General features: G+C 43.0%; 1 protein-coding gene across 5 annotated transcripts in view; it reads right to left on the bottom strand.

Moving 5' to 3' along the window:
* The window catches only part of ANKMY1 (ankyrin repeat and MYND domain containing 1), a 142,609-nt gene that overhangs the window by 30,898 nt on the left and 88,551 nt on the right, over positions 1-23,160 (bottom strand). For 3 of the 5 annotated variants that reach the window (XM_027861499.1, XM_027861498.1, XM_027861501.1), the window contains 5 exons: positions 20,544-20,651; positions 16,498-16,629; positions 13,397-13,510; positions 12,955-13,120; positions 3,384-3,453 (listed from right to left, as the gene is read on the bottom strand). In XM_027861499.1, coding sequence (XP_027717300.1) covers positions 3,384-3,453; positions 12,955-13,120; positions 13,397-13,510; positions 16,498-16,629; positions 20,544-20,651 — 590 coding nt within the window. Of the gene's footprint in view, positions 1-3,383; positions 3,454-12,954; positions 13,121-13,396; positions 13,511-16,497; positions 16,630-20,543; positions 20,652-23,160 lie in introns of those variants that run through there. The other 2 variants (XM_027861502.1, XM_027861503.1) reach the window with 2 other exon arrangements.

Below are 23,160 nucleotides of genomic sequence, written 5' to 3'. Positions count from 1 at the left end.
TTACAACGGAAAGATTTTTTTTTTCCTTAACATAACAAAGTATTTAACTAAACCAAAGATTCAACATAATGTGTGAGCACCATCTCCAGGACTGCTTTCCCCCATTCATGACAGGTTAGCTCACCACAAGGCAAGGTCAATTTTCTCCTCTCAGGTTCATAGGGATAAGCCTGAGCAGCTGGAGTTTTTCTGGTATTATTGCTTACAAGCCCCCATCTAGTGTGTTCTCAACCGATTATCCATTAGCCAGCCACGGTTAATTAGCTTTTAGGAAGAAGGTGGCATAACAAAAATTGCTGGTTACAAAAGAAAAACTACCTCTCCCTTCCTCCTCCTCCCCCTGCAAGAGTCTAGGACACACTGTCCTACACACAAGGTCCCTGGGAAGAGCGGATTCAAACTTAAGAGGGCACAAGGATTAGCACCGTGCCTGACACACAGTAGGTGCTTAATAAATGCTAGTTGACTGGCATGTGGCAAAAGTAACAGGAAGCTCCCTCTCTCCCTTTGTAGGGGACTCATGAAGTTCCCCTTCAGAATGTAGCTCTCTACTGGGCTCCTGGGGTCAGTGTCCTCATAGAGTCCTGAATCTGCCTTGCTTCCAACGCAGACAACCTTATCAACTAAGCAACACCATTGCTCCAAGGACGCCAACTGGAAGTCCAAATCCTGCACACCTTTTGCTGTTGACAAGATCATTCTCTGGTCTGTCGGGGAAGGGGAGGAGAATGCGACACCCCTCTGGGTTCACTCCGACCCCCTTGCTGCTCCCTGGTACAGGATCTGCCTTCTCAAGACCCTCTCGACATTTTACTGTTTTCCTGTTCAAACCCACTCCCTGCTAAAGAAGCCCGGGGTGTGTCTCATCATCCAATCATTTCCAATGCTTTTCCTGTGTGTTACCATATGATTTCGTCCAAAGACTCAAAAACACTTCAGCTTCCCAAATTAAGGAACTGTTCACACTTAGTTTACACTTTTGTAATTCAATGGAGAGAGCCAGGCCTTCCTCTAATATGCTGAGATAGTGATGAAACACCCCTTACACGTGCAATGAGGAAGCCTAGAACATTTCCCTGTTCCAAAAGAGGATAGGCAAGGCTGCCTCCTCTCACTGTTATTATTCAACACAGTCCTAAAGACACTAGTGGTAGCAATAATAAAGAGAAAGGAAATTAAAGGAATAAGCATTGGTAAATATGATATGTTATGGAAAACAAGATGGTTTTATTTAGAAAACCCAAGAGAATCAAAACAAAAACATTGACCAAAACAGATGAGCCCACAAAAATCATCCACGAAAATGAAGGGAAAAAGGTGATAAAAAGAATAATATCACTTGAAATGATGACAAATGAATTATGTGTGTGTGTATGAATGATACTACCAAGACACATATAAGATTTACAAGATCAGCTACAAAACAATTTTTGTAGACACCAATGCAAAGATATTCAATGCCCGTGGTCCCACAGAGGCGAGGCAATAGAATAAAGATGAAAATACTTCCCAAATTAATTTACATATTTTATAACACACCAATAAAAATATCGATGGAATGCTCTGTGGAATTAGATCAACTGATGAAATTTCCATCTAAGAACAAAAAGTCAAGATTAAGGGAAATTACAAAAAAGAAAAGGAACTTTTGTACTCTCATACTATAAAACAATAATTATCAAAACCATCTAGTTTGGAATAAAAAGTGAACAAATGGACCAATAAGCTACATATATAATGAGTCCAATAACCAGATGAACGCCGTAGTCTAGCATTTGATAAACCCAGGATTACTGGGGAAACACTAGGGAAAGTATCCATCCTTCAACAAGAATTGTTGTGATAATCAGACAGCAGTTTGGTGAAAAATGGGCACAGAGCAGTATGTTACACCATGCACCAAAATAAATTCTGAAAGGACTAAATAAAAATTATGACATATCATTAAAAAAGATAATATAAAGATAGATATTGCATTTCTTAACTGCAGAGAAATGATAAATGCTTAATAATTTGTGGCTTTCGGGATATCATGAAGCAAAGTGGATTCATTTGATTATATAAAAATTAAAAGGTTTTCTATAACAAAAAGCAATGTATTTAGCAGCTAATCCAATATTCCTGGCAGTTAAGTCCATACTTCCACTCTTCAAATCCCCCACAACTGTACATGCCACTCCCATATACGCATAATGGTGGCGATAAGTCAACTCACCTCCAAGCGGCTCAATGTTAACCTTTGCCATAGCACTGATTCACCACCTTTCTGCTCTCAGTTTCACCACTGTCCATGGGAAGGTTACTGACAGCTGCTTTCCACACATTCTGCTCTCTTTTCTTTCTCACAAATACACACTAAGTCACTATTAGTCCAAAGCTAACTCTGAAGATGAAGTCACTCTGGTCCCCATAAGGCAACTTTCAATAACGCACACCAATAGAGCTCTACAACACAGCCTCAGTCAAGAGGCAAGGCACAGAAACCACAGGCGACATTTTTTTCTGATCTCAGATGACTTTCAATCTAACTCTGCACTTGAGGAACAAAAATGGAAATATAAAATATTATCAGTTGTACTACACCCACACTGTCCCTCAGAACATAAATATTATCTGAAAATTATGCTAATGAACAAAAAACCCAGAGAGCAGCTAACAGTAGGGGGCAGTATGGTACAATGAGGGCACTGGCTCTAGCATCCGAAGATCTGGGTTCAAGATTCCACCTCCGCCATCTCCTAAGTAGTACAACCTTGAAAAAGTCACCTAACCATCTCACTGAGTTTCTGTTCATCTATAAAATCAAGGGATCAGACTAGATGGCTTCTAAGGTCCCTTCCAGCTCTAGAAGTATAACACCATGACAGAATTTATCAGAGATTCTTTATTCCTTTGAAAAATTCTCCAAAAACAACAACGAATTCTTCCAAGAAATTACGTAATGCAATGACATCGTACTATCTCTTGAACTTCCAGGGCTCCCAAATATTTATACCCAGACAATTAAATGAAAAATGAGGCGAACCAGAAAGCCAAAGTCAAGGGAAGAACACTGTATATTAAAGATTACAGTAAAAATACAAGTTGAACTTTTATAAACTAAAACTAATTGTTAGATTTGTGGTTATTCTCCTAAGGAAAAGAGTTCCTAACCTGGGGCTTGTAAACTTTTTAAAAAGTACTTTGATGATAACTAATTTTCAATATAAATTATTTCTTTAGTAAGTCTGTGTAATTTTTTTTTTGCATTTATAAACATTATTCTGAGAGAGTGCCAAAGGAGGAGGTGCCACGAAGAAGGTTAAAAGAAGCCCCGCCCTAAGGGAGAGTGATCATTTAAGGGAATAGATGCGATTATGGAGAGTTCAGAATTCTTTTCTTACCTTGATTCTCCTTCTGCTGGTTTAGCAGGCAAGACATTATTCTTCTTCTTGGACCTAGAGGATAATTCCGCTGTGGAGAGAGAAAGGGAAAAGGAAAGGGAGAGGGAAAGCAGAAGGAGGAAAAGGAAGGGGAAAGAGGGGGAAGGGAGAAAAGGGAAGGGGGAAAGAGGGAGGAAGGGAGAGGAGGAGGAGGAAAAGGAGAGAGGGGGAAGGGAAAGGGAGAAGTAGAGGAAGAGGAGAAAAAGGTAAAGGAGAGAGGGGGGAGGGAAGGAAAAGAAGAAAAGGAGATGAGGAGAGGGGAAGGAGGGGAGCGGAGAGGAAGAGGAAGGGGAGGGAGAAGAAAAGGACAGAGGGAGAGAGGGAGAGACCTGGATTAGCCATCAGAAGTACAGATGACAATGCTCTCGAGGTGATGCTTTTTTGGGGAGTGGTCCAATCTAATCCATCACTTAATTATATCAGCTGAAATGATATTTCTATGCACATCATTCAGATGTTCATGATTTCTACAAAACAGCTCCTAAACCTTTACTTTAAAAAAAAACTGCTTAAAAAAAAAGATGTTTAACGGATAACTCTTGTTTCTACATCACCTTCATTTCCAAATATATTCCTCTCCTTTCCATTAAGAGAACCACCCCCTAGGTTAAAAAAAAAAAATCACATCTTCTATATAGTAGCCACAAAACTTTAGGATTACTTCCTTTTAACATAATTTAACATTTTTCCTGAGCAACATTTTCTGAGCCATAGAATGAATGAAACCAACACTTCGCACAGACCTGGCACAAAGCTGGCCCTTAACAAAGGTTTTTTGATAAAATCACAGAGTTGAAAGGATTCCAGAATTCCAGATCTCAGGGGCAGTCAGCTGATCTGGTGGATTCCTTGGAATCAAGGAGGCCCAAGTTCAAATCTGGCCTCAGTACTCCCTACTTGTACACCCCTGAGCCTCAGTTTCATCTATAAATCGGAGATTGTAACAGCACCTACCCTACAGGGCTGCTCTGAGGATTAAAGGAGACAGTCTTTGTAAAGTGGCCTGCAAACCCTAATGCATTGTAAAAATGCTAGCTATCATCATCATTATTATTAAGTCCAATTTTACAGCTCATTTCACAGTTGAATCAACTGAAGTCCAAGAGGTTAAGTGACTTAGAGTTAAGCTAGAAGTATCAAGGAAGGATTTGAACCCAAGCCTTCCTGGCTTCATATCCAGTCACTTCTCACTCACCAGTCCAGGCTACGTCCCAGAGAGAAAGCAATTCCTCTGCACTGTTTTTGCTGCTAACAGGCAGAGAAATTAGAACCAAATCAAAAATCACCCTCCTTGAGAACAGATCTGCAGCCTATCTTCGTATCCATAATGCCTTACTCATGGTATTTCAATCAATAAATAAAATATTTATTGAGCACCTCCTATGTCAGGCACTGTGCTAAGCCCTGGGGACAAAAAAATAATGGCAGAAGATGGTCCCCGCCCTGAAGGAGTCAACAATCCAATAGGAGAGACAACAAGCAAACAGACGTTTGTATAAACAGGATAAATAGGAGGCCATTAACGGGGAGAAGGCACCGTGGGCCCTGGGTGCCCTGGGTGCCCTGGGAGGCAGAACAGCGCCCTGGACGGAAAGCCAGAAGAGCCGGAGGAGGGTCCCAGATCCACCGCACGTGAAGGCACCGACCCCAACACGGACAAGCAGGAAAAGGAAGGGAGAGCTCTCTCAGAGCCCTTTTGAAATTCCCAGGGCCTTTAGCTGGCACCTCGGATCTTTTGGAGGAGAGAAGAAAATAACAGAGCAGAACTATACAAGAATGCTGCCCTTCCCTAACACGGTGCCAGAAGTAGGACAGCCCAGACTCAGCTGAAGTTAGGAATGCCAAGGACAGGGTCGGGGGCACCAGGATGCCCCGGAAAGGGCACAGACTCTGTGTCCGAGGAGGTGGGTTCAAGTCCTGGGCAACCCGGGGCAGTGCCTTTATGAAATAAAGGACTAGCCAGGCCTCGGAGGTTGCTTCCACCCCTAAACCCAGCCTCATTGAAAGGCGTCTTGTTTTTTGGTCTGTGAGGGGAAAGGAGTAAGATCAATCCAGAGACGGTCAGGCGGCAAGGAGAAGGCCGAACTGCTCAAATTTTCAGAAATCCCTCCCGAGGAAACGAGAAGGCCTACAGTGATCACAGGCACAGCCGAACCGTATGCCGTAAAGCAGCACCTACCCTGTCTGTGTCAGGCACCAGGAAAGCCCTTGGCCCTCGGCTCACTCTCTGGCTGGGCTCTGCAAACGACCAAGCCCTCGGATTAAAAGGAGAAGCACCTGACCCCTTCACTCTCCTTATCAGCTGCAAGTGACCCCCCAGAGCGCAAGGGTTTCTTCAAAATGCTTCCCAGTACCCTCAGAAAGAAGCAATCCAGGGACTCAGGAACTTCTAGTCTAAAAACTGATGTTATACATTCCTCTTAGCCTGAGGGTCCAAGGATGGTGCCCTGGGTGGGGGGAAAGGGAGGGAGCAGGGAGGAGGGAGGAGGGAGGAGGAAGGAGGGAGGCAGTCCCAACTGCCTCAGTCTCTACCATGACTTCCGTGCTTGCAACAGTCAGTACTGGTATAGTGGGGATGTCGGCAATTGACACACACCTTCCCAGTTCCATCGATATTCTGGCCCACGACAGAAGGGAAATGGAATTTAGTGGAAGAAGCAATGGTTTTAAAATCAGAGACACTGATTTTCAGTGTTGCCTGTGCCTCAGCTTCCCCATCTGTAAGATGAGGGCGTTCAATCAGATTGTCTCCGAGACCCCTCCCAGCTCGAGGCCTCTGAGCCTACGCCCAGAGAGGCGGCTTCCGAGTTCCCTTCTTGATCCTAACCTATGAATCAGTTCAGCTCTTACGTTGCTTCTGTTTCCTCTGCCAAAGATAAAGATCTTCAGAATGCGGGAGAGAATAAAAATAATTGTTAGGGAGTTGAAGCACAAGAAAAGCAAGCTGATAGAAAGACAGCCTGATGCACTAAATCACCAAGGCAGATGAAATACATCACAATGCACTGAAAGAACTTGGCGGGAGGAGGTATCGATGAGTCATCACTTGTGATGTCTAAACAACTGTGGACAGTGGAGGAGGTGAGAGGCAAGGCTGGAGAAGGGTGAGTGTTGTCCCGGTTTTCAAAAAGAGAAAGAGAGGCTGGGAAATCTGACTTTGATTCTAGGCACAAGTCCAGACATGTTATTAAAGGGATGGTTTGTGATTCTTTAGAAAGGGAAGTGATAATCGCTAGGAGCCAGCATGACTTCCTCCAAAACAAAGTAGCAGACTAAATACACGTCCTTTTCTGACGGTGTTACTAGAGCAGAGAAATGCTATGAACTTAATTTAACAATTTTCAGCACCTTTGCAAAGTCTCTCGGGCTATCCTTGTCAGACCAAATTGAGGAAAGAGGGCTAGATAATAGTGGTTAGGTAGGCTCAGAATTAGTTTAATGACCACACCCAAAGACTGATCAGTAATGGGTCTGCATCATCTTAAAGGGAACTGTCCTTAGTTCTATACTATTTAACATTGATAAAGGAAGAGACAACAAATGCAGGTTATATGAACCTTGTAGGCCACAGAGTCAGAACTCGGAAAAACCTCAGCGGATTAGAGAAATGAACCAAATTATGTATGATTTAACTTAATAAAGCTATTATTATTTGGATGGAGCTGCCATTGTAGGGGTAATTATGCCTTCAGTCTCATATCCCTAAACCAGATAAGGCCCAGGCTACATAAGGCATTGGTGAAGTGGACCAAAGGGGCACTTGTACTCTTCCTGTGGGAATATCCATGTGTTCTGTATTTATTCAATAAACCTTTGAAAAAATTAATAGAACTAAAGTAGTCCTCCATGTGGATTCAAAACATCGGTGTTGCAAGGAGAAGATGGGGAAGATGTGGCTAGACCAGGGATGGGGAAGCTGTGTGGCCTCAAGGCCACATGCGGCCCTCTAGGTCCTTGAGTGGGACCCTTTGACTGAATCCAAAATTTGGCACTCAAGGACCCAGAGGGCCGCATGTGGCCTTGAGGCCACAGGTTCCCCACCCCTGGGCTAGACAATGGTTCAAGTGAGCAAGCCCGAAAGAATCCAACAGCATGGCAACAGAATTAATGCCATCTTAGCCAGGACTAGAGGAAGCCATGTAGAATTAGATGACTTAGCATTCCCCTGGACTCTCTCCCAGTCAGACCAGATCTGGAGAACAATGTGTGGAGTGGTGGGCGCCACATTTTAGTAAGGGTGTTGACAGCCTGAGACAGGTCCAGAGGAGGGCAACCAGAAACTAGGTGGCCTTTCCCGCCTTAAAAGGGCAGGACTTGATATTACAGAAGGAAGAGTCATTTAAGACCTACAGGGGATGTGGTTACAACAAATCCCTGGCTCTCAGAAACAAGCCTTAGGCATAAAAGAATCGGATTGCCCATGAAGCCAAAGACCTCCAGAGTATTATCATTAGGTAATCAATCCAAGGTCAGCTGGGTTTTTCAAAGCAAGAATTAGGCTCATTTTTTTAGGACCAGCTGAGCCCAATTAGATTGGGATGGCCCTAACAGCTGCCTGAGACATTATTATTGCTCTAATTCCTTGTAATCTTTTTTCTTCTGTTATGCAGTTTGGTTTCCAGGGTAAGACATCTGTTTCTTCGGGAATGGGTATTTTTCACCTGGGAGTCAATTTCTGTTCAGCAAGCATGAAAGTGGAAGAAAGAAAATGTATTCAAAGGCATGAAGATGTCATCTTCTGGTTTACAAATTAATTATGTGTTTGTGAAGCCTTTTCCACCTCTCCTCCTTCACTTCTGTACAGTTTTAGCATTCCTAGATGATGCCAACCTCCCCTGGGGTGGAATGGCCCTGCCAAGAACTAACTGCAGTCCCTTGGACATTGGGATTAATGAATTCCAGTCCACTAGGAAAAGCTCGGGACCTAGATAGAAGATGGATGGCTTCTGCAATGGAGCTCAGATGGAAAAATAAATACAAGGGAAAAGTACATCCCAGAATCAGGCTGCCAAGTTGGTGTCTTCTAGATTTACTGACTTCACTCAGAGCTGAGCCAGCCTGGGACTTAGAATAAGGTGCAGAAGTTGAGTTATGCCATGCCAGTGAGTCACGGAAGCCTAAAGGCATGCAGGTGCTGTGTTCCCAGAGCTCAGAGCTAACTGTGCTACTTGGGATGGATCTAAATCCTCTCAGATAATCCTGGAGGCTCTGGCTAGTGGAGACCAGATCCTCAAAGTGGGATTCTAGTGCAATCACAGGTTTGGCAGGAAAAAAGGGGCCAACACTGAATTTTGAGGAAAAAAATTAAATCATGGTTTTGAATATAAGGTGAATAGAGAAGCCAGAAGATAAAACTAACCTTTTATAATTTAAATAGTTCTGATAACAGATTATAACATAAATTGATGAAAATGAATGACAAATGAAATTGATTAAAAAGAGAATGACCACTCTATGATCCAAGGTAAGTCACCCAACCCTTTCTAGGCCTCAGTTTACCTGAAAATGAGAGGATTGGACGAGATGACCCCAAAGGTCCCTCCCAACTCTGTCTATGGTCCTATATTGAAGGATGAGAAATAAAGAAAATGAGCTATTCCCCACACCTAGAACTGAACCCTTCCTCACCTCTGTCTCTTCGAATCCCCAGTTTCCTCAGGGTACCATGGCCAGGCTTTTCCCAATCCCTTCTGCTACCCAAGTGACCTTGTATATATTTTGCAGGGTGTCTCCCCCAATTAGACTATAAGCTCCTTGTGGGCAGGAACTGCTGTTGCTTTTTCATCTTCATATCCCAGTGGCTAGAATATAGTAAGCATTTAATGAATGGTTGGCTGATTATGTATAGCAATGTGAAATAAATGAATCTGTGGCCATATATGTATGTGGGAAGTATCAGGGAAAAGAAAGGGGAAAGTATGCATATCTCATCCCTAAGCTACTACTTCTTTCCTTGAAAAGTCACTCAACCTCTCCCAGATTCTGCCCTCACCTGTAAAATGAGGAGAATACTAATAAAATGAAGGTAATAATAATAAAATGAGGATAATGATAACACCTATCTACCTACCAGGGTGGTTTTGAGAATCAAATTTATACGTACATATCATTTTATGTATGTACTTGTATTCATAATATGGATATACCATATGATATATGTACATGTATGCATAATATGCATATATACATAGGTATGCCAAACCTTAAAATACATCCATAAAACATAATGTTATATAATAATATGTAAATGTTAACAATTGTTATTCATATTGAAATGTAAAATTTGCGAACTACTTAGAATCAATCCATCAATAAACATTTATTAAGCACCTACTATGTGCCAGGCACTGTGCTAAGTGGTAAGGATACAAGAAGAGACAAAAGACAGTCTCTGCCCTGAGACAACATGCAAACAAATCTATGCAAAGCAGGTTATATGCAAGATAAATAGGAAATAATTCAGGAAGGCACTAGACTTAAGAGGGGCTGGGAAAGGTTTCCTGTAGAAAGTAGGATTTTATTTAGGACTTAAAGGAAGCCAGGGAGGGCAGTAGTCAGAGCAGAAGGGGGAGAAGCATTCCAAGCATAGGGGACAGCCAGAGAGAATGCCCTGAGCCTCCAGATGGACTAGCAGGGAGGCCAGTGTCCCTGGATAAAAGAGCACCTGTCTGGGAGTCAGGTACAAAAAGACTGGAAAGGTAGGAGGGGGCTACGATGTTGAATAGGATATGAACTTTCAAAAGAAAAGTAAATTGGGCACGGTAGCATTCACTGTTTCACACTAAATCCTCTTTTCTGTTCAATGACAAGTTCATACTGGTGGTTGTTTGTTAACATCATAATGATTTTTTTAAGTGGACAAGCTATTAATTATGCAAAAAAGCCCTAACTGCCTATGACAGAGTAAAGCTTTCTGTTAAATATAATAGGGGATGAAGATAGGGACTGAGCCTGTGATTTCAATGGCACAGAGAACACCCTGGACGAGGAAACTCCTTCTCCCGAAGGAGGGCACCTTCTCTCATCAATTTATAATCTTACCCAGTTGCCTGGAGCGTGACGTCCAACTCAAACCCCAACGAGGGCAGATAAGCCTTTGTGAGGATCTCTGCCAGGTGGCATATTGACTTAGAAAACCACAAATTAGGCTCAGATTCTTACCATCTAGCTAATAGCTCACTAATGTTCAGACTTTTTAAGACTCTGCCCAATATAACGGCTGTTCTAATAAACCTTGTCTTTGGCTGGAAGAAGGCATGGGTTGAATTCTTTCAGGCAGGACCCGCATGTTGTGATTTTGGGGTCCCAGCACCCCTAGACCTCATCACTTTGATGGCCCGTACAGGGAAACTGCCTAACCCTAAGTTCTTCTCCAGCTAAGACTAGAAGGTATGTAAGATTCCCCCCTCTCCTTTCTTGCTCTGCAGTTGGGGTCGCTCTCCAAGCACCAAGGCTTGGAGGTGCTTTTCAGGCAGACAGTTATGAGGCTGTCTCGCACTTGGCCTGACGCTCTCAGGCTCTCGGCCTACCGGGTTGGTCTGAGGTCATGCACCTGGATACACCTTCCGCAGCATAGAGGACAAGGACGGACGCCCTATCTAGAAGTGTACTTTTGGTCAGAGGTTTCAAACTCACAGCTGGGAGGGTAAGCAGGAACCATTTTCAGATGTAATTGGAAAATATTTAACAACATAAATGTAAATACAGTAGAACATAGATGATGTTAATTTGTGGTTTCAGCTAAGGGATTTCAAAGCCAATGTTTGACTTGGGAAACTGGCAGCCGTTGCCAAAAAACTGAGACCTCATTGTTTGCAGTACCCTGAAGAACATGGCAAGTGTGAGGTACATCAGAAAGAGTACAAGCTGTTCTGTGAGGATGACCAGAGCCCAGTCTGTGTGTCCTGTTCTCAATCCCAGGAGCACGAGGCTCACAAGCTCTGTTACATAGATAAGGCTGCTGAGAACTTCAGGGAGAAACTCCAAGAAACTGTGACTAATTTGTGGAGGAAAACTGAGAATGCTGTTCAACAAATGGCCAATTAGAAGATTAAGTTTGCATTGATGGAGGAAGAAATAGAAATTCAAAAGAAGAATATTTTGTCTGAATTCCAGAAAATGAAATAATTCCTAAGTGAAGAGGAGGATGCAAATCTATCATATGTCCAAACATGGGGGATGGCCATTTTAGAAGGCCTGAACAAGAGAATTAGTGGATTGTCCCACCAGGATCAAGAATTAAGGATGAGGACCACAGAGTTAGAGGAGTAGTGTAAGAAACCAGATCTGGATTTGTTCCAGGATATGAAAGGAGTCTTAAACAGGAATGCATTTGTCCTGCAAAAGGAAACAGAACCCTTCCGTATATGCATGACTAGCCTTCCCACCTCTGGAGTTATGGAATGGATTTTCAACTTTAAAGTGAACATCACTCTGGATTGCAACACAGTTGATGCAGGTCTCATCATATCTGAGGATTTGAAGAGTGTGAAATACAGCCATGTCCAGAAGGAAGCACCTGACAATAGTTGGAGATTAATAGATTTTGTACAAGTTCTTGGTACTCAGTCCTTTATTTCAGGGAGATATTCCTGGGGGGTGGAGGTGCCAAATAACACTATCTCAAATCAAAATCAAAAGGGTCTCAAGACTTCTTTGTGCTTAGGACTGTACAGGTTACACTTCCTACCATCTTTATGCCACAGCCCAGCAGAATCTTTATTCTCAAGTCCATATAAAATACCGCCAGGTCAGCATGCCCAACTTAAAGGTGGGAATTTTCCTTGACTGTGAACATGAAGAGATATCATTTTATCATGTGAAAAATAGATATCTAATTTATACTTTCCCTATCACTTCATTCTCAGGACCCCTCATGCCCTTCTGTCTTTCTAAGAAAGTCTTGACAAATGATTGCTCTCTTACAATCTGCCCCTAACGGAGAGAAATCGAGAAATATACACTTATTGGTCAAATGGACTTCAGGCACTATATTACCCCAATTCCTGAGTACTCTGTGTCTGAAAATAATTGTACCTACTTGCCCTGCTACAGATAATAACTCATCCTATTTCATTTTTGTGCATGTTTTCTCTCGACCCAGTAGAATGTAAGCTATGTTATATGGGAATTGTTTCATCATGCTCTTTGTATACCCAGTGCCTAGAATGTTGCTGAGGTTTAATAAATGCTTGTTGAATTGGAAGAAAAAAAGAAAGAAAGAAAACCACAAATTAACATCATCTATGTTTTACTGTATTTACATTTATGTTGTTAAATATTTTCCGATTACATCTGAAAATGGTTCCTGCTTACCCTCCCAGCTGTAAGTTTGAAACCTCTGGCCAAAAGCACAGAATGGCCAAGTGTCTTATACAGAGCCAGTATGTTACTTGAGCCCGGGTCTTCCTGGCTCCTAATCCAACTTTCTATTATCACATGGCCTCTCAGGGTTGATAGTTCTTCCCAAGATGGTTGCCTAAGACACAAGACCTTCAGTCCCTCTGGACTCTCTGTCCTGGTTTTTACTCACCCTTCTTGGAGAGCAGCAGCTGCTTCTGATCCCACTGGTCCTCTTTGTCCAGGACGGCTTTGCGGAGCCAGAGGCCCATGTGCTCTAACAATTTTTTACGCAACACCAGCGTTTCTTGCTCAGACGCCGTCAATGAGCGTAAAGGAGTGTGTGCTATCCGCCTATCCTGCAGCACACAACAGTTCATTACTCTACAATCATCAGCATTCTGAGATGAAAACCAACTAGAAACATAGCGTCCCCGGCCTGAATCTCCACCTTCCCAAATCCAGCAAGGAGCATAAGAGCTGCACCTTTGCCAAACCACCTGGGAAGTGTTTATTCTCTTACCCCGAGTTTGCTGAAAGAAGAAAGACTGAAAGATGGAACCTAAATGTACCACACCTGCCAAGCTGGCTCCGCTTTTCCTCAAAATTGGGCTGCCCCAGATTCAAGGCCATACCTGGAAGAATTTGAAGTACGCGTAATCCACAGCGGTTCCCACGGCTGATGTTTCTCCTTGGACTAGTTTAATTGGAATCAGGATATCAGCCCCAAACTGAATGAGTCTGTCAATCTGCAAACGACAAAGTCTTCATCAAACAAAGCAAGACCTCTGTAGGCAGTAATGAAGCCACTTTACCTTTCTTTGCTGAGATGGGGGACTATGGGTGTGGAGCACTGCATATGTCAGTCTTTTCCCATTTGGTGATTAGTTTTGTGAACCGTTCCCCTCCATCCCCTTTTCTGATTCTTTGTTCTAATGGATGGCTCCAGAGAGAGGAATGGGGGGGGTACTTTAGGAAATGTAGAGTTGTAAAAGTAAGAGATTATCAATGAAAATTTAACCAATGAGGATAATAATGAAGCCACTTGGAACTCTTGAAATCAAATACCGGGTGGGCTGGCCATCAATAGAAAATGGGACCAGAACAAATAACTTCACAGAGTTTGCTTCTCTGGCTAATGTCCAACCAAAGAATAGACAAGCTAGTGGAAACTGTGACATTTATGACTGCTTGTCCCTTCCAGAGGAGCCTAGTTCTAGAGGTGGAAGGGCCCTCAAAGGCCATCTTGTCCAACCTCCTCCCTTAATAATAATAGCTAGCATTTCTTAAACACTTTGAGGTTTGCAAAGGCTTTACTCTTTACCCGTCTCATGTTATCTCATTTGATGCTTGCAACAATCCTATGAGCTGCTTTTTGTGGTGGCAAAGAATTGGAAATTGAGAGGATGCCCATCCACTGGGGAATGGCTGAACAAGTTGTGGTGTGTGAACGTGATGGAAAACTATTGTGCTATAAGAAATGATGAACAGGCTGACTTCAGAAACACCTGGAAAGACTTGTATGGTCTGATGCTGAGTGAAGTGAGCAGAACCAAGAGAACATTGTACACAATAACAGCCACGTTGTGCGATGACTAATATTGATAAACTTAACCCTTCCCAGCAATACAAGGATCTAAGACATCTCCAAAGGCCTCGTGATGGAAAATGCGATCCACATCCAAAGAAAGAACTATGGAAGTTGAATTACTATTTTTTTTTCTCTTCTGTTGAGTTTTGTTTCTTCTTTCTGGTGGTTCCTCCTATTGGTTCTAATTCTTACTTATAACATCACTAATGTGAAAAATATGTTCAGTAAGAATGTATATGTATAGCCTATATCAGATTGTGTGCTGTCTTGGGGAGGGTGGTGAGGAGGAATGGGGAGAAAAATTCTAAACTCAAAAGCATATGGAAGTGATTGTTGATAAATCAAAATAAATTAATAAAATAAAAAAGAAGAAAAAAACAATCCTATGAGCTGGGCACTAGTATTATTCTCATTCTAGAGATGGGGAATCTGAGGATAAGGGAGATTAAGACATATCCTTGCCCAGAGTCACACAGTTAATAAGTGACAAAGGGAGAATTTGAACTCGGGTCTCGCCAACTCCATTTCTCACATTCTATCCCCATCTATAACTGGCTACCTACTAACAGATAAGGAACTGAAGCTAAACAAGGTTAAGTGTGTCTCAAGGTCGCATAGTAGGATTCAAACCTGGGTCCTCTGACTCCAGAAGCAATATGCTGACTTCTGTGCCAACACTTCTCAAATACCACCTACTAAGCACAGAGAAGCTATGCCCTGCATTGGTTATACCAAGGAAGTAATGGGTCTTGACAGTCCTGAGGTATCACCATTATCATGTTGGTTGTTCTCGGACAATGATCATTATTTCATACCAGCGGTCTCCTTTTTAATTACAGCGAACCTACTGTTTGCCGGAAAGGCTGTTATCTGCATATGCCCAAAGAAATGCTTAGATACATTGTAGGAAAAATGGAAATATATAATGATTAAAATGCTTTGGGCATTTAAGCCCAGAAACGATATAGCAGTCAAGTTTCTTTTCAGTCCCTCAGAAACAGTCACAGGCACATCGGACAATAAATGAGGCTGGGGCTAGGCATGGTAGAGACAAAGCTGGCCTCTAAGTCACCAGGTCCTGGGCCCAAGACTCATTCTGACACACCCTGTTTCTATGACCCAGAGCTAGTCACTTAACCTCCAGTGTCCCAGACAACTCGCACATCAGGTACTCATCTACATTGGTAAAGGGAATTTCTTCCCTGGGCATTCCCAGCACAATGAAATCACAGGGCCAGTCCAAAAAAAAAAAAAAACAACACCTAAACTAGAATGTGAGCTCCTTGAGAACATGGACCAGGGTTTATCATGGTGCCTCCAGCACTTAACATAGTGCCTAGCATATAGTAGGTGCTTTGTAAATGCTCATTGGCTTGGCTTATTTGTGCCTTTTTTTTCTATGCTCCGAGCTTAACACAGAGTAGGTGCTTAAAATTTTTTATTGGTATCGCTTGTTTGCACGTGATACATTTCACAATATATCCCTCACTCCCAACTCCCTTCCAGAAAACGGCACTGAGATTTTGGGGATACCCTTTATAATGTCAGATGATTTCAACAGGGTTAGTTCTTTCTGAACTGTTTTTCTCCTCTTTTCTATTCTTCGCTATTTATATTCCTTGCCTGAAGGCTGCGGGTTCCCCACCCCTGCTATAAGGGATGGTTTTCTGAGAGTGGGGTGAGGAAATAAAAGGAGATTGTCTTCTCCAATCTCTTCTTCAGATCAAGCCTGGACACTATGATTTCCCAGCATCCTTTTTTCTTCTCTTTCTGTCGTGTTGTTGGCCATTTCGTGCCGTTTCATGCCTCGGTTCTTTTTGTGTAAAAGTTTACTCTTTTGCCGCCGAGATGGTCCCTCCCTTAGCCCCTCAGAGAGTGTCACGTTTAATGTGATTTTTGATGAAATAGTCTTCTTTACATTTTTTAAGAGCATAAAAATGACAGGAAAGACAAAGAAATTCATCTCCTTTCACAATTTCATCATGGAAAAAATAAGGAGCCGACACAGATCCCAACATGGAGCCCAGAACAGATAAAAATGAAGAATCGCTTTAATTGCCACAAGAAATGGCTACAGAACGAAAATGAGTTTTCACATTCCATAAATCAGGCCTCCACAAAGGTACGGCCACACAAAGAACTCACCAAAGCGATTTTACCATCCAAGGATCTCTTTTGCTCAAACGCTAGGTTGGCCACGGCACAGAGAGCACTGCCCACCCCTTTAGTCAAGGCTAGATTTGGGTCTGCTCCCCAGAGGAGAAGTTCATTCACTGCCTGCAAAAGACACAAGCAATGAATGTACATTGAGCGAAGTCAATCAAGCTAAACAAACAGCTTCATCAGTAGCACTAAAAAACAATAATAGAAATTTTATTATTGTTGTTCAGTCATTTTTCAGTCATGTCTGACTCTCCGTGATCCCACTGGGAGTTTTCTTGGCAGAGATACTGGAGTGATTTGCATTTCTTCTCCAGCTCATGTGACAGATGAGGAAACTGAGGTAAATGGGGTGAAGTGACTTGCCCAGGGTCACCAGGCTAGTAAGTGTCTGAGGCCAGGTTTGAACTCAGGAAGCTGAGTCTTCCAGACACCAGGTCCCTCACTCTATCCACTGCAGCGCCACCTAGCTGCCCCTTTTAACCTTCTAGCTAAAACTACATATCGCACTGAAGATCTAAAAATGTAATCGAACACATTTTAGATTTGTGTACAATAATGGGTTGAACCATCCCCCAACTGATCAGCATCTACTTTGTTTCCAGGTCTTTGCTACTACAAAAAGAGCTGCTCTAAAGATTCTGGTGTATATGGAACCTTTCTTTCTGTGCTAGGGTCAAAGGGTACGGTTATTTTAGTCCCTTTTTAGCCTAATTCCCAGTTGTTTGGTCCCATTCACAGCTCCACCAAGAGGGTGTTAGTGTGCCCATCCTTCCACAGCCCTACCAGCACTGACCATTTTCCATCTTTTGTCACTTTTTGTCATGAATTTACCTAAATAAACATGGTATCAACTTCAAATGTATCATATTAAGATACTATTTTAGCGTGGATTCAGTTTAGTTAAGGGAGATCTTAATGTCTGCTGGCAAGAGTGCTGGATTTGGAAGCAGGGGACTTGGGTTTGAATCCCAGTTACCAGGATGGCCACTTCATTTCTCTGGGCCTCAGTTTCTTCATCTGTAAAATAATGGGGGATGGGGAGGGGTACAGGTGCCCTCTAAGATTCCTCCCAGTTCTAAATCTATGGTATGATTTGAATTTTTGTTTTATTTTAACACTGCACACCACAATCAACTATCTACTTTTTTAATAGTAAGCATCCACTAAACTTCCCTCTACTGGGACCCGGGACCATTTTTTCTGACAATCTTCTGTTGTTACTGTGTTGCTGTTCAGTCGTTTCAGTCATGTCTGACTCTCCGTGACCCCATTTGGAGTTTTCTTGGCAGAGATACTGGAACGGTTTGACGTTTCTTCCTCCAGCTCATTTTACAGGTGAGGAAACTGAAGCAAACAGGGTGAAATGACTTGCCCAGGGTCATACAGCTAGAAAGTATCTGAAGCCAAATTTGAACTCAGGAAGAGAAGTCCTCCTGACTCCAGGCCTAGCATTCTATCCACCCAGCCAGCTGCCCATTCATTTATTCCCCTCCCACCCCTCAGTTGTCCCATATGGTATAAAGTTTCCCAAAATCTTTACCCCTGAGAACCACTGTTTGTCTATTTCTCCTACAAGGACTCATACAATATCTGGCATTCCCAAGTCCCCCTCCCTTAGCTTCCTTATCACTCAAAAGACCAAGAAAACAGAATGAATTACTCATCTGGACTTCATTCTAAGCAATAAAGAAGAATAGATTGGCTAAGGAGAAATGAGCGCGTATCTCAGAATACATAATAGCCCCAGAAAAGAATGCTGAGCTCATTAAGAAAAGTACCTTAGACTTTAGGAGAGCAGAGTCCAAAGGCTCAGAGAAAATTGAGTCAGTCAGCAAGCACTAATTGAACATTTCCTGGGTGCCAATCACTGTGCTAAGCACTGGGGACACAAGGAAAGGCAAAAACAGCACCTGCCCTCGGGGAGCATGAAATTCTAATGGGTAGATGATAGGTAAATACTTGGGCACCTACAAGATACTGGATAGATGGAGTATATAGAAGGTGACAGAGGTAGGAAGGCACTAACAGTAAAGGAGGCTGAGAGCTACATCCTGAAGGAAGCCAGGGAACCTCAGTGGCAACTCAGGGAAGAGGGTGACCCAGGCCCGAGGGACAGTTACTAGGAAGGAGCAGAGCTAAGAGGCGGCAGGCTGTGTCTGAGTGAGCCAAGGTTGCTGGAGCATCCAGGGTGTGGAGGGGAGTCAGATGTAAGATTAGAAAGGTAGGAAAGGATCAGGCTGTGAAGGGCTTGAAACGTCAAACAGAGGAGAATTCTATGTGACCCTGGAGGTAAGAGGGAGCCATGGAAATCACTGAATAGGGGCGCTACAATTTGGAAAACCCACCTTGGCAGCTGAGAGGAGCCTGTTTCAGAGTGGGGAGAAATGTGAATCAAGAAAACTAGTCAGAAGGAGAAAGGTGATGAGGATGTGAAAGAGAGTTTGGGGCTGGATGTGTGGAGAGAGAAGGGGACATATACAAGGGGGAAAGGGAAGGGAATGAGCATTGATAAAGCACCTACTATGTGCCAGGTGTATCTCATTTGATGCTCCCAACAACTCTATGAGAGGAGTGCTATTACCATTCCCAGTGTTCAGTCGAGGAAACTGAGGCAAACAAGTTAAATGGCTCACCCAGGGTCACACAGCTGGTAAGCGTCTGGGGCCAAATTTGAACTCAGATCTTCCTAACTACAGGTCCAGTATTCTAGACAATACCACCAGCTGTCTCCAGTGTCCAACAAGAGATGTTGTGAGGTTGATAATTCAAAATAAATTAATTGAAATTTAAAAAAGAGATGTTGTGAAGATAAAGAATAACAGGATTGAAAAGGAGGGAGAGAAGAAGGGAGAGAGGGAGGAAGGAAGGGAGGAAATAAGAAAGGAAGGGAGAGACGGAGGAAGGAGAGAAGGAGGGAGGGAGGAAGGATGGAAGGAGAGGAGGAGGGAGGAAGGAAGGAGGGAGGGAGGGAGGAGGCATTAAGTACCTACTATGTGCTGGGTGCTTGTGCTAATAAGCACTTCACACATATCTCATTTGATCCTCCCATTAGATAATACTTGTGAAGTGCTCAGCACAATGCCGGCACATAGTAGGTGCTTGTTTCCTTCCTTTCTTTTTTAATCTCTACAAGACTAGTTCCTGGGTAGGGGGGAGGGAAGGCTATATTCAGATATTAAGATTATATAAAAACAAAAGCTCTCAGTAAAATAAGATTTTAAAAGAAGAAATGAATAGGCCTACCTAGCTACTATTATGTTAAAGACAATAATAGATCTTTTGTTCCAGGTCTGACAAATAAATAAATAAGCATTTATATGGTGCTTGAAGGTTTGCAAAGTTTTTGTCTTTTTTTTTTTTTAACATGTTATCTCATTAGAAAAAGAAATTGCTATGTTGGGAAAAATCCGAAGCACATGGCAAACTTCTGGCCCCCGGAAAGTTAACGTGCATCCCCAGAAAGCGTCTGTGAGAAAAAGAAAAAGATACCGCAAGAACACAGAGTCAGTTCCTATCTGAGGAATGGTACCACTCCAGGAAGAAGGGCATGAGGAAGAAAGAGGGAGGGGCCACGAGCCAAATCAACTTCAGGGGCACAGGCTGGGACACTTGCAAGACTTGGCCGGCTCTGGCGTCAGAGAACCCAGCGTCCAATTCCATTTCTGACACTACCTGCATGTCCTTGGGCAAGTCACTTCAGCTGCCTGGGCCTCAGTTTCCTCACCTCCAACACTTGGCAGCCTCTGAGGTCCTTTCCAGCTTTAGATCTCAAACTGCAGACAGGGTAGGGCCCACCTTCCCAGGGATCCCTAGCCTGCACAACACATCCTGGCCCTCCTGCAGAGACCATCCGACCCCGAAAGGCACCTGGCTGTCCGGTTTGACCACGCCGTGGTTACACCTCCACCATAAAGCAGTCCGGTGTTCTCCCCAGCACCAAACCAGAGCATAACTTTTGTCTGTTGGTATAGATGCCAGTATGCTTAAACAAAGAGCAAAGACCCACGAGAGAGGCTGAAGATGCTTACCAGATCATTCCCACTGGCAATGGACAGGGAGAGCGGAGAATGACCACTCCACAAGGTATTGGGATTCGCTTTATGAATTAACAGGAGACGTATGATGTCCCTTGCATACTGGATGGAGAAAAAGGCAGAGTTAGACAAGAAGCTGTTGCCGATTAAATGAAATCTACTTGCATTTATTTTTGACACGTTAATTAAAACATAAATTCATCTCCCTCAGATTGCTGAGATGTAAGAAGTGGTACTTAATGATAACCTTTTGACAAGCAATGGCAAAGCACTCATCCTTCCCAGGAGAGGGGCAGGAGGGTGCGTGAGCAGCAAAAACTACAGCTTCAAGTTTGTCTGAAGAGGAGACAAATGTGCTCGCATTTTGTAATATTAGGGTTCTCGGGTTATCATCCACCAAAAAAAAAAGGCATGAACAGACAAATGATGACAATGACAAAGGTGAAAAGCAGCCCAGGATCAAGAATTCTGAAAAGCTCTACATATCGGATGAGTTGGCTACACTCGGAATGGTTTCCCCCAAAAGCAAAATGTAACCCATGAGGGCTGCCATTATGAAAGTATGAGAAATTAAAGTCACATGTTCAGTGAAGGGCTCCCTTGGAACAATGGAAGGATATCGTGCCTGACAGAGAAGGAAAAGGAAAAGAAAAAGAAAATATCAAAAACAACATTCTCAAACGGCTCTTAAATAACTGATCAAGAAATAAGATAATTTTATTTTTCCATTCAACTCTTTTATTTCCTTGAAATTCAGAGAATCATAGACTCATAGATTCAGATCTAGAAGGGACCCTAGAGTACTATCAATTCCAAGCTCCCCTCATTTTACAGATGGAAAAACTGAGGCCCAGAAAGGTTAAACAACTCGCCCAGGGAATAAGTGTCTAAGGCAGGATTTGAACTCTAGTCTTTTTGAACTCTGGTCTTTATGACTCCAGGGCAGCAAGGTGGTGCAGTCGATAGAGTGCCAGACCTGAAGTCAAGAAGATGGCTTCAGACACTTACTACCTGTGCGACCCTGGGCAAGTCACTTCACCCTGTCTGCTTCAGTTTCCTCATCTGTAAAATGAGCTGGAGAAGGCAATGGCGAACCACTACAGTATCTCTGCCAAGAAAACCTTAAATGGGGTCATGAAGAGTCAGACATGACTGAAACATGACTGAACAACAACTTCATGACTCCAAGGCCAATGCTCTGTGTGCTACACCATGCTGCCTCTCATGGAATCATAGAAGCTCAGAGTGGGAAGGACCTCAAAGGTCATTAAGTCCAACTCATTCCTCAACAAGATTCTTTGAAAAGGGATCATCCAGTTTGTACATGAAGACCTTGAGTGGCTGGTAACCTCCTCCCAATGAAGCCCTTTCCACTTTGGGACAGCTTAGGTTAGGAAATTTTTCCTATAATTTCATGTACATTTCCTCAAATAATTTTTCCTTTTCTGTGCTAAAATCTGCAACTCTATAGCTCCCATCCATCCTAATTAAGACTTAATCAACTTAGAGTCTGTATGTAGGTTCCACTCTTTCCTTTTTTTTTTTAAATGGTACAATTTTGCCTTGCTCATCACGTATACTGTTTCTCCCATTCTCAGATCTTTGGACATTTGCTGACAGTTGCCCGGCAATCATATCTGCCAGTTGTTTTAACACGTAAGAATACGGTTCACCTGGGGGTGGTGGCCTGAATTTATCAAGGACAGCTTGAGGTCCTCTTACTAGCTCTCCATTTGTCTAGAATATCAATTCTCCATTAGCCATTATTGCTCAGTCCTTCCCAGGCGGGTGATCATTCTCCTTGGCTAAGAAATCAGAAGGATAATGAGGATTGAGTAGTTCTGCCTTCTCTCCATCGGGGTTCCCATCAACCCATCAGCACTAAAAGGTAGTCTGCATTCTCCTCTTTTCACCAATGTGGCTTTTAGAAACCACCTTCTGTCATCCTTATCCTCCCTTGCTAGCCTCAGCTCCTTCTGAACTTCAGCAACCTTGACACTGTTCAAACTCCATGACCCGTCCTTGGTTCTATCTATGTACATTGTCTTTTTCTTTCATCTAAGTTGGTTGCTAAGTTCTCGGGGATCTACATCAGTCTCTTCTGACAGCACCTCTTCTTCTTGCTCATCAAAATTCGTTTTGTGTGCTCAGAATTTCATCTTTGAGATCTTCCCATCCCTCTTTGGATGACCTTGCCATTAGAATTTTAGCCTTGGAATCCTATCTTTTCACTCTGTTCTCCCCAAATCTAATATTCATGCCAGATCATGATGTGATGTGCTTCTCTTTCTCTTCTGCCATGAAGTGGTCACTTCCTCCCTAGATTCTCATCATTTTCCAACCCAGAAGCCCACCCCCCCCCACCCCCATCTGTAAGCATCAGATGAAGACTAGAATTTCCCCTTCCTGGTTCCTCCACTTTTTGAAAGATGAAACTAGGGCTGTGCCACAGTTAAATTTTCAGTCTGAACAGTTACACCTCAGATATCAGCCAATGCTACAAAATGGAGCTTGATCATCTGGCTGATTGGCATTGGTGTACCCCATCCAGGTCTTCAATGGTACTGCTTCCTCTCCTTCCCCTTTATCTGACACACTTTCTCCCTCCAAC

The sequence above is a fragment of the Vombatus ursinus genome, unplaced genomic scaffold (genome assembly GCF_900497805.2).
Source record: "Vombatus ursinus unplaced genomic scaffold, bare-nosed wombat genome assembly UNPS02014768.1, whole genome shotgun sequence".
Taxonomy (NCBI): domain Eukaryota; kingdom Metazoa; phylum Chordata; class Mammalia; order Diprotodontia; family Vombatidae; genus Vombatus; species Vombatus ursinus.
The sequence above is the reverse complement of the archived record's forward strand: the minus strand, read 5'-3'. Positions and strand labels throughout refer to the sequence as shown.